General features: G+C 38.6%; 1 protein-coding gene across 1 annotated transcript in view; it reads right to left on the bottom strand.

The window, feature by feature from the left end:
- LOC141430557 (uncharacterized) overlaps positions 1-12,398 on the bottom strand; it is a 124,868-nt gene that overhangs the window by 29,544 nt on the left and 82,926 nt on the right. The window contains exon 2 of the mRNA XM_074091308.1: positions 3,644-3,789. Within this exon, the coding sequence (XP_073947409.1) occupies positions 3,644-3,789 (146 nt within the window). The remainder of the gene's footprint in view (positions 1-3,643; positions 3,790-12,398) is intronic.

Below are 12,398 nucleotides of genomic sequence, written 5' to 3'. Positions count from 1 at the left end.
CGAGCTACGCGGGTTTATTTATAATTAGAATAATTTTGTAAATATTTTGCATTACCTGAAATTAATTATGGCAGTTATGCGTTACGGGGCAATGAATGTCTGTGTTTTGAGACAGTTTTGTCTTTCGGAAACTTTTCCTCCCTTTTTTTCCGAACAAAACGGGACACTGTGGTTGCTCAATATTTTTATGGTACGGTTTTAAGGTGTATTTAATATGATTTTAATGTAAACTTTGTTTTCACGCCCGTAATAACAGACTTTGAAAGCCACACTTAAAAACCTTACGCAACAGTGGCGCCATCTAGAAAGACAAAAAACGATAGCCCTCATTAACACAGACCGTCCATACATTAGCCGGATTAGGTCGAAGGTTGCGTCCGCGCAGAAATTTCGTTAGAGCAGACTCCGTCCGGTTCAATTATGGGTTTATGAGATTACTGGTAACTAAAGGCTGCTGGATGCAGGGAGGACAGCCTAGTGAGTTGAAAGGAAACGAGCGTGTGTCGGAAGACTGTTTAGACTTGGTTGATTTGTAAAAATTACTCGAATTAATCTGAATTAACCAGCAAATGTAGGTATACATGTTTAATACAGGAGAATGAATTAATTCTCTAAAGATAATATCGAATAATTATTTGACAGTAGTTTTGTATTTAAAACTAGCTGCTCTTTGATTTGTAAACTTCATAAGTCGGTATTTTTTTATCAAATAGCTGGCAAATGAGCAGGTGGGTCACCTGATGGTAAGTGATCACCGCCGCCCATGGATACCTACAGCATTATTAGGACTGCGGGTGCGTTGCCGGCCTTGCAATAGGCGATACACTTATACGCAACGTAAATAAATTATTTGTGTTTGAGTTAGAAGATCTTAACTGAGCAGTTTATTTTCAGTGTCTCGTTTAACCTCTCTGTCCTTCTTACGGTTAGTAGCGTTTACTTAGTTAACATCAAGCAGGACAGGGCACTTAATGAAATTTAATACCTAAGTAGCCAAATTTTGGGTGAACGTGTAAAGTTAATTCAATGTTCTTGAATATTTAACGAAACGTCGCGGGTAAGGGATAGTTGGATTAAAGCTAGATAATTAATGAATTTGCGGATTTATTTATTCGTAACCGTTCAAATTCACAATATAATATCTAGACCAGTGATTCCCAAAGTGGTCCAGGTGGAACCCCAGGGGTCCACGGGAGACTTGCTGGGGGTCTACGTAGGCGTGAACTAAAAATGGGGGTCCATAAGATGTTAATGGGGGTCCACGAAAATTTATCTGCTTTTGATAGTAAAGAGCAAAAATGTAAGCATAGTTTTTATAAGGGCCTACCTACATTGTTTTAAGTACCTAACTAAGCAGATAATATTTTAATAAGGCAAGCGACTGTTACTTGTCCAAACTTGCGTATTCGATATTACGTAAAATTTCGTGTACATGTACAGACTTGCAAAGCGCTATCCGCCCGACAATGCTTAATGCTTGTTCAGACACAGCGACACAATTTTTATTTTTTGGCGACTTTAAGAATGTGGTAGAAATGTAGCAGCAGGGGGTCTACCGAAACCAGTAAAATTTTGAAAGTGGTCCACGAGAAAAATAAGTTTGGGAACTACTGATCTAGACTCTGTATCCATTGGATTGCGTCGTTGTCAAGGTTATTTGAGGTTGGATGCGAGGGGCTGAAGACAGTGTTGTGGCGCGCCACGGAAGAGTCCGCCTATGTCCAGCAGTGGACTGCTGTAGGCTGATGATGATGATGATGATGAATTTGACAAAAGAGGTTCTATTCTGGATTGTTAAGGTGTTTTTATGTAAACTTAGAAGATCGTATGCTAAAATCCAGAACTTCTTTCGTCGCTTGCTGGGTTATGGTGGTATACGTCTCACAGTTTGGGTACAGGCCTCCTCCTAGAATGAAAGGGCTTGGGCCATAATTCCCACGCAAACCCAGTGTGCATTGAGAACTGCATAGATATATACCATTGAATGCTGATGTCATAATTGTAATTGTCATAATGTCAATGTCAAATTATTCTTATCTTTTTCATTACATGTACTGTTGCCATGATAATGTGGGCTATACAGCCAACTTATATTTTAGTCTCGTAGCTATTTTTGTATTTGATTTCACTTTGATTTGTTTTGTGTGACATTCCGTAATTGCACTCTCCTGTGGCCCGGCGGAAGACCAGTGCTGGTTTTCAACCAGCGATATGCTGAGCCGGGACCTTTTTATAGCGGCAACATTTCTTATTGTTATTTTTAATAATTATGTATCATTGCTGTTATAAATAAATTATTTTCTTTATTTCTTTCTTTCTTTGAATATTTTGTACAAAAATGGATACACCAACCCTCTTTAATTTTTATGTATTATCTAACGGTGGCATCTTTATTGGATAATGTTAGGTATAAGTTTCTAAGATTTTAGTTAAATTGTACCGTTTGTGCCCAAATAAACATTAAAACATTGAATTGTTTCGCGAAGTACTTTTCCTCACAATATCTTACTTCAACGTAAAGCTTGAAGTAAATTTCAAATTATGATTGGTTTTTTTTTTGAGTCTTTTTGTATTTTTATTTTAACTCCAAATTTGTTAATTTTACGGCCATCCCGTAAAACCATATCGAAAATACAAACTGAGATATGGATGCACAGAAAAACCAGAATGCTGAGGACCTGGGTTCGGTTCCCAGCGCTGGTCTCTTTTTCTGGGTTTTCTGTGCATCCATGTCTCAGTTTGTATTTTCGATGGTAAATTTCAATTTCGAAAAACTTACTTGCTTGCTCGCTTACTTACTTGGTACTTAATTTTATAGATGGCGATTATTTTTAACGAGCTACTAATATCTCGACACACTTGCTATATAATGTGAAAACCTACTTAATGTTTAAACCACCCGTTAATTATTATAAGCCTCTCTAAAATTCATGGAACTCAAGCTCAAATTCAATGATAACCACAAGTGAACGTCAAGTCTGCGGTTGCTGAAATTAGTCAGAACAAACGTATACCTACTCCAAAGTTACATGTGGTTTCTGGTCTGTCGGCAAACATAGCAAGTATGATCTTTTACCAAGCTGGAATACATCCCTAACTATGTCTAATTAGTGGACCACAAGCATAACTTTCTGTTTTCAACTCTGTTTTCAACAACTATAAAACATTTACTTTGCTCACCCGCGACCTTAGGATTGCTACGTTTATGCAACAAATTTAATGTTCATGCAGTTCCTCCACCTCCACGCTGTAAGAACACACACAAATCACACACACCCAATTACCACACTACGCTGACGCGTTTTAAACTCAATCGTTCATACAAACGGTCGAAAAACGCAATCCTCCTTCGGGCAGTCGGTAAAAAAGAAAACGCTTAAAATAACTCCATCTAATGCAATATTTTTTGCGATATTTCGATTCCAATTCAATTCCAAACTCAATAAGTATGGGAAAGCAATAACCGTAACCTTGCAAGGCCTCGCCTATCTTATTGAAAAAAAAAAGATATTTCACTCAACAAAATCTGAACAGGGCTTCCAGCTCCAGTTCTGTGCCTTCCTCTTATGTACGAGGAACAAGGGCACAATAATAGGGTTCCATTTGTTACCCAAAAGGTAGGGAACCCTAAATATATACTCACATTTGAATGCAAGATGCACACAGCGCACAGCAGTATAAGCGTGAACAGTAGAGTGACGCAGAGCGCCGACACGAAGAGAGCGTGTTTCAATCGGACGCAGTATCTTCTGTACAGGGCTTCCAGCTCCAATTCTGTGCCTTCCTCTTCTGTGGACAACATGAGTCAATAAATAAATAAATATAATTGGACAACTGATACGCTAAGCAAAGCTAGTAATATTGGGTACTAGGCAATGCATTGCCTAATGAATAAACATACTAATATAGAGACCTATTTAATTAAATAATGTAAATTAAATACGGCAGAAGGCCAGGCTATTAGTACAACACGCATAGTTCTCAACAGTTAATTTTGTACTCCTTTTAATTTACATGACATTTTATGTATTTTATTGAAAAAAATAAATTCGTCTCGTCCCTAGAGAAATCGTTAGGAGTTTATGAATAATCACTATCTGAATTATAGAGAGTTTACGTTATCTTCAAATATTTTTTTTAAACGCGTAAAGCAAACCTCTTCAAAACATAAAAGAGGGCGTATACAGAAATACATAATAATATTATTTCCTAGTATCTATTTTCTATTAGAAATCGTGACATTATTCCCATCGAAACAAATTCCTGCAATAATAATATTAAATGTCAAAACAGATACTTAATTGCACGTGACTATACGTTATTCAAATGTTTATACCACGTTGGTACAGTCGCGACTTTGTGTCTGTGTGACATACTCGTACATATCCTGAACGACGCTCCACACTGTCTCTGTGCACTCACACAAAGCTATACCCCCGCGCATTGGCCATTTGGGAGTCACTCACACAATCGCAAAGCTGCAGCTAGATAGTTATGCTATCTAATTCGCTAGATACATATCAATTCGGGTCGTAATATACGAATGTCGGTATTAATTCGTGTTCAACCTATCAGTTTGGAAAGGTCGAGGGTAAAACGATTACTTGAATATACGAGTAGGACTTGCTTACACCGTATGCTAGTGATAGAGTGAGAAGGTATATGTTTCGAATATACTTCTATACAAAAGAATCGAAAAAGGAATGCTTTTCAAACTAGCCTTTACGAGCAGCTTTGAACGCATAAACCATTTGCCTTAGCAATTGAATTGAGATACCGGGAATTTACAAAAATGTGTTTTTGATGTTATAATTTTATTGCTATGTAGTAAAATAATCTTCTCTCTTGTTCTCAGATCCTCAACTTTGTCTATATTATGGTACATATAAAAAAATGTTGTTTTTTGTAAAAACTAAGTAGGCATCTATATATTCTATTCTATCGCAATAGATTAAGTTTAATCTGCTATGGTAAGAACTATAGTCATGAAAATAAATAAATGTAATAGCTTAAACATAGCTTTGAGCAAGCTGACACTGGTAGAGTGACCTAAACACAAAGTCGTTAATCATAGGCTTATTCACTTTGTAAGAGGTACTCGCGGATAGTTAAAACAATAACAGTGACGCAGTTATTCTAGAATTTAGGACGTAATAAAGCACCTGAAGTGTCACCTGTTTATAGCGTGTACCACGCGTTTACAGTACCTACCCAGCCATAAAGATTGCACATCGGTCTTTGGAAAGAGATTCGGCTAATTTCGGCTTCGTAGAGCGTTGTCACACACTACTTATGTCACGATTGTCATACGTTAGTATCTCTTAGTAGTCTGTGACGATTGTCAGTCGTTGTACAGGTGCAATAGAGTACGGACGCATTTAGATGAAATATATAATAATGAGTTGTTGAAACCCCCCAAAACTTTCAATTCTACGGTGGTATCTTTAGGAAAAAGAGGGAACTATCCTTTTTCTAGTAGTTGCAACAGCTCTCTATAGATATCCTAAGCTTACATGTTTGACGTAAACTAATTAAGTCTATATAGGTGAAATATTTATTTGACATAAAACGTCACTTAATAATTACGGTAATTGATGGACGATCGCCAGTGTTCGGAAATCGTCGTGAACCGCCAATTGTCTTTTTCCGAAAACCGATGTGCAATCTTTATCGCCGGGTACTGTATGAGTTATGTACTATACCCCCCCTCATAAACCTCAAATTAAAGCACAATTTTCACCCAGGCCCTTAGTCCCCGGCAGCCCCGCTAGTCCCGACTACGGTAGCGGTCGTGGTAACGGCGGGGCAACGGGTGCTAAGAATCTGTGAGGATGAGCGTAAAGGAGCCTTTGGGTTCAATATCTGACTTTATTCTAGAGCTTATGCTAACACTACATGTATTTATATTATATGGGTAGAGAGTATGTGTGTGTGGAGAGACACACTACAAATCCCCGGCAGACACCCGGCTATCACAACTAACTACTAGTTCATGGTGGATGCAAGCCGCTGCCAACCGACGCAACTGGTGGACGTCCTACGACTGAGATGATGATGATGACTATATGAGGTTCAGGACAACTGGCCTTTACCCTCGACTTCGTTTGCATGATACATTAGATCAGGTTCTATACTACGAAGAGCAAAATTCGAACTTCGGATCTTGCCTTCCCGCTGACGCTTTTATTTTTTAGTACGAGAATGAGAGGGACCGTACGATACGGACTTTGATTTTGAAATGAGGGCTACCGTTTTCGCTCTAACCAGTTGGCGCCACTGTGTAGATGTCGGCGGCCGATCGTAAATCCGCCAGATCACGAAATTCCTAGGCATATCATGAAATGCCGCCATTTCATGAATTGGCTAAGGACATCCGCCATATCGTTGATAACTCACCGTTTAGCGATTTGCCTAGCGACGTTTAGGCAGATCATGAAAATTCCTAGGCATATCATGAAGCGCCGCCATTTCATGATTTGGCCAGTTCAGGCAGATCATGAATTCCTAGGCATATCATGAACGCCGCCATATCGGTTCTGGCACTTCGCCGGCCGCTGCCGCGGCACGCTCGCTCGCTCGCTCGGCTCGTGCGTCGTAATCACAATGAATACTAACCACTCCTCGCTTCGCTCGTCGTACCTAAATTTTCTATATAAATAAATAACAACTAGTGAATACTTTATTTACCAACAAAATTCTAACCTCTAAAATACGGGCAGACGTCCACGGTTTTTTCACATTGTGCACAGAATCCGTTTGATTCACATAAAAAGAACGGAGCTGATGTTCAAAAGCTTCTTTTGCACTTCTATTTTGAATTCAATCACTATTTTCGGTTTAAAGATCATTTTGTTGCGACGCCGACATTTTTTCACGCGCTAAACAAACACGGGCGGTCAGCTGGTCACGGCCGCCATTGCATACGCAGCGCCACCAGTGGCCAAATAAGAACTATTTTACGATGTGCCCGGTATAGAGCTAGGAATATCGACGAATGCGTTGCTCTAATCGATCTGCCGTATTATTCTCAGGCACATCGTGATATGCCTGGCCAACGTTTAGGCATATCATGAAATGGCGGCGTTTCACGATATGCCTAGGAATTTCGTGATCTGGCGGATTTTACGATCGGCCGCCGACATAGACAAGCTGAAGTATAGTCGGGCCATATTTTCACTGCAATATGCCGGCAACTATTGGTGTCTCTGTCTAACATGTGAGTAAGAGAGGGACACTAATAGTTGCCGGCCACATATTGCAGTGCAAATATGGCCCGTCTACGAGCCGCTTTACGGGCGTGAAAGCAAATATTTTAATATCTTAAAAACATACCGTAAAAATATCGAGCATGCCACAGTGTTTCGTAGTCCCGTTTTGTTCGGGAAAAAAAGGGAGGACAGAGGTTTTTCGAAAGATAAAACTGTCTTAACACAGACATTCATTGCCCCGTAACGCATATTTGCCATAATTAATTCAGATATTGCAAAATCATCGCAAATTTCAAATGCATCTCTTCTCTTAGCTATGTTTTATCAAAATCAGTTTAGCCCTTTTTAGATACTGAACTTTGTATAAACAATGTCGAAGAAATTTACTACTTTTGTAACTTGGTTAGGTTATGATCAAATGCGATGTAGGGCCCAAACCCCTTTAACCCTTTAGTGGGTAACGGCAAGATATTTGCCGTCATACGACTCAGATATTTTATTTTTTTCTCAATGAACGTGTTGTTAGTTAATATAACTTTTGTTCGCATAAGAGAACATACTCGTACCAATTTACGAAAAAAGAATAGCAGATAAACGTTATTCCAACCCATGTTAAATGATGATTCTTAGGCCTGAACTTAGATTTTTAACTATTCCTTACAATTGAACAAAAATGTTTGTAAATAAAATTTTGTTTGCTGGATTTATCCGATAGTCACAATTCTCTACTTTCAGAGACAAGATTGGCGATATAAAGTTTAAAGAAAAAAAATCTGTTATTTGATAATTTAAAAAAATGAAGACGGCAATATATTTGCCACTATCCGTTAAGTGTCTGGTGTTTATTAAAGGAAGGGTGGTTAGGCTACAATTGTTATTGATTTATATATGGAGCAATAGCTTAATTCAATACTTCAATGGCCCGATATGCTCTTGCCCGGTTATTTATTTGAAAGAATTCAGTTTTAAGTTAAATAAAGGTTTTAATTATTTCTTATCATCTATTGGTTTTTAATTTATTTATTTTAGATACGTCGTGCCACCCGTAGTTCCCCCGGCAAACTGACATGACGGTCTTGTCACTTAATGCCCTTGGCTGGTAGCGGTAAACATATTGCCGTCTCATAATTCGGAAACCCTGCAATAATATATACATTTCTCTCTTCTCAAAAATCATAAAAAAAATCATTCATGCTGTGCGTATCGTTAAAGTTCTCGATTCATTGCTTTTAAAAAAATAATGGTCAAAGGGTTAACACCTAAACCATCTTCAAGGCTAAACTCAGCAGATCCTAGATTAAGCGTAATCCCGGCAAGTTACAAATTCAAACAGCAGATAAGGACTCCTGCGAACAAACGATACTTAACACAAATAGTCAAGCTGAATTTTTAATTACTTTCCTGATCTCAGCTTAATCGACGGCCAAGCTCACGGGCTACTACGAAATTTGAAAATCGATGTTCGTTTCGTACCGTCCCACTCACTCTCGTGTTGAATAATATCGTGTTGAGTAATATAAGTTGGATTTTTGCTCTTCGTCGTATAGGGCCAGGTCTTATAACGAAATTTGAATTCGAACTTCGTATCATGCTATCCCATTCACGCTAATAGCATTTAATAGGAAAGAAGAGCAAAAAGGAACTTCAAATTTTTAATTTTAGAGTAGTCCGCAGTACTTGCCTTTTCGCTTACAATGCCGTTATTGTAGCGACTTTCAAAGCTGCTGATTTGTTTAAAGTTTGTATGGAAATTGAAAAGTTTCAAGAATTTTAAATCGTAATATTGAACTTGATAAAGTGGCTGTGATAATGGACATTTGAGGGAGTTAAATACACGACATAATTAGGTGGCTGTCGTGGTGGCCTAGTAGTTCGACTTAAGGCCTCTCAAACAGAGTCATGGGTTCCAGCCCGGGCTTGCACCTTTGAGTTTTTCGCAGTTCATGTCCAAAATTACAAAAAAAAAATACCATGAACTTTATGGTGAACAACACACGTCTACGAAGAAATTCAACGGGTTGTGCAGTTTCCAATCGGCTCCGGGCCTACGTTGGAACTATAGCTCAAGCCCTCGAACTTTGAGAGGAGGCCTTAGCCCTGCAGTGGGACGTATTTAGACTGTGAAAGACCGTGAAGTATTTTAACTTCCATATCTTTTGCGTTACCAAAATCGACAATTATGTCCATGAATAAAATTTCATTGACCACATTGAAGACTACGTGATTATTGTAAGTTTTGTGATTATGCAAACCTGAAGGTAAAGGCTAGTAGATTATAAGCCATGGAGGCAATAAATCGCATGGTGCTGCAGGTATTCAGCTATGGAATCGCACCTTTAGTCAACGGCTCAACATATCAGCCGTAGGACGTCTACTTTGACCATAGGCTTCCCCTCTAGACCTCCATTTGCTTTGGTTGGAAGCGGTCTGCAACCGTCCCACAACCCACCCGCGGCTTTTACCAGGTCATCCTGCCATCTCGTTGGTAGACGTCCTACGCTGTGGACAACCACGGTCTCCTTTTGAGAACTTTTACAACATACAATGCCTACTCAGGCCTCATCTAAAAACACTGTTGCCATGACGGCCTCCTTTGTTATTCATAATCTCAAACATGACTGTTGAAATTCTGGTTCCACATACATTTTCGCTCGTCGAGGGTTGCAGAGTACCCTTGAGACCCTACCAAGGGTCCGCGACGGAGGCCCGCCCTTCTTAACGGGGCATTGTCTCGTACAATAGATTGGTTGTTGATAAAGCCGGCGTGGTTTGACCTTCTAATTGATCGGTTTTCGGTGATTGGATCGGGGTTTTGTACTGTCAGTATCAGTAGTGTATATAGGTTTTCGTTAAACAATCCGGTGGAGTCAACAACAATTGTACATTGTTGTAGAGGCTGGAAAGTAAGCAATAGATGAACGAGTTAGTTTGAAGGCCGGAACGGCAAAAAAATCACTTTTGGTATGGGAGCCCGCCTAAAATATTTATTTCATTCTGTTTTTTAGTATAGCGGCCACAGTTATACATAATCTGTGAAAATTTCAACTGTCTTACTATCACGGTTCATGAGATACAGCCTGGTGACAGACGGACGGAGAGCGAAGTCTTAGTAATAGTGTTTTTTTTTTTTCGACTTGATGGCAAACGAGCAAGTGGGTCTCCTGATGGTAAGAGATCACCACCGCCCATAAACATCTGCAACGCCAGGGCTATTGCAGATGCGTTGCCAACCTAGAGGCCTAAGATGGAATACCTCAGAAGCCAGTAATTTCACCGGCTGTCTTACTCTCCATGCCGAAACACAACAGTGCAAGCACTGCTGCTTCTTCGTTTTTGCCGATTAAAACCGTTTATGTCGGTGTATTTGTATTGTATAGTGTTGTGAAGTGTGACTTGGCAGTGTCCCGGCGCATTTCGTGTCTAGTTTCTGGTTCTGTTGCCGTTGTCCGCGTTGCAGAATTTAATTTCAAAATATTTATTTGTTTGACATTTGGAAACCTTATACATCTCTATCTCTTTATTTTAATACTTAATTATTATTTTTTTTGACATTGGAGGCTTTTTACACCTCTGAAGATTGAATATTTGAATTAATTTACTTAATTAGTTTACTTTGACATTTAGAGACTATATACATCTCTGAATTATGTAGATTAGGAATTTTATTATTAAGTCAGGGACTTTATACATCCCCTTATTATATTTAAGGCTGTATATTGTTAAGCTTATGGATTTTAAACTTGTATATTTTTAGTTTAATTCTAGTCACAGGCTCGCGACGTCGAAGTTCCCAAGACGATCCCATAGAGCTTATGGGAACGGAAACAATACCATGTCTTCGGTACCGCTCTGCTTTCAGAGCATGACATGAGTGCGTGTGAGCTAACTTTGTGGGCGGCAGACGTGAGCTTGCCTTCGGAATCCAAAAGCTTTATGGTTACTTGACCTGAAATGTATATTTCAGAATTAAATTATTATTATTTTTATTTTATTTATGACGGTGGAAGCATTCTACACTTCTACTGAACTTAAATATAGTTAGCGTTTCGTTTTGTAATTAAGGGACCCCATACATCCCAGTATTATTATTATTATTATTTTGTCATTACTGTAGTTTTTAAGTATTTTATTTGTAATTATTTTATTTTGAAAAAATGTCTTTATGCCAAGATTCTTGCGGCGCATTCTTCTTGGCAATTATGGTCCTTCCGAAAGCGCTGGTAGTTTAAAAATGACGTGTAACAGTGCCCATTGCGGCCTATTTACTGAATAAATAATTTGAATTTGAATTTGAATACCCTTCGGGTACGGAACCCTAAAAAGTATTTTACTACGGAAAAGATTTCCGTCAAAATGCCAGCAGATCTGCCCTGGGCGTGAAGAGAAAGGGATACTTTTAGAATTTTTCCCCTCTAAGGTATTAAAGTTGGAGAAATTTTCGTGCTATATAGCGATAAATCTTTACTTGCCAGATTGTGATTAATGGATATTTACTTAGCAAACATGCTACGCATTTGCATACCATCGGGCATGGTCGCGGTCGGATGTAATTTTTTTTTTGCAAATGCTTTCTTGATTCTGATCTAGTAAGCAAACACATTGTCTAGATGCTAAACGGATAAGGACCTTAAGCCAAGAAACCATTCATTCTAAAAACTAATTAACTAATTTCAACCTCTCATTCATTATACGTAATATAAATATTTTGATACTACAGTGTAGTCCGTTTAGTACGACTTCGCATTTAAAAGAACCGTTTTTTAGCGACGTAAGTATAGGCATGTTTGGTTTTAATATGAGCCACCATGAAATTACATTGCTATTACAATTGCTAAAAGTGGCTCCGAAGCGGTAACGTTTCGTGTGCTCTGCCTACCCCATTTGGGAATACAGGCGTGATTTTTGTGTGTGTGTGTGAAAGTACATAGTACGACGTAATATCACCGGGTCTCTTGTGCGTCGTTATAATCGGATTCTAACGTATATCTAAACATAGACATAATCTCGTGAGTCCTCGCGTACTTTATAAAACGAATGTTCCTGCTACGAGTTAGTATACATTTTTCAACTAATTGAAAGCTTTAAATACAGTGTTTTACCGGCAGCCAGGCTTTTTTTAAGGGAGCTTAAATTGACGTATTTATGTAACTTAACCATGTCATTAATTAAATCAAATAATAAACTAAAATT

The sequence above is a fragment of the Choristoneura fumiferana genome, chromosome 8 (assembly GCF_025370935.1).
Source record: "Choristoneura fumiferana chromosome 8, NRCan_CFum_1, whole genome shotgun sequence".
Lineage (NCBI taxonomy): Eukaryota > Metazoa > Arthropoda > Insecta > Lepidoptera > Tortricidae > Choristoneura > Choristoneura fumiferana.
Note: the sequence above shows the minus strand (reverse complement) of the source record. Positions and strands in the feature narration are given on the sequence as shown.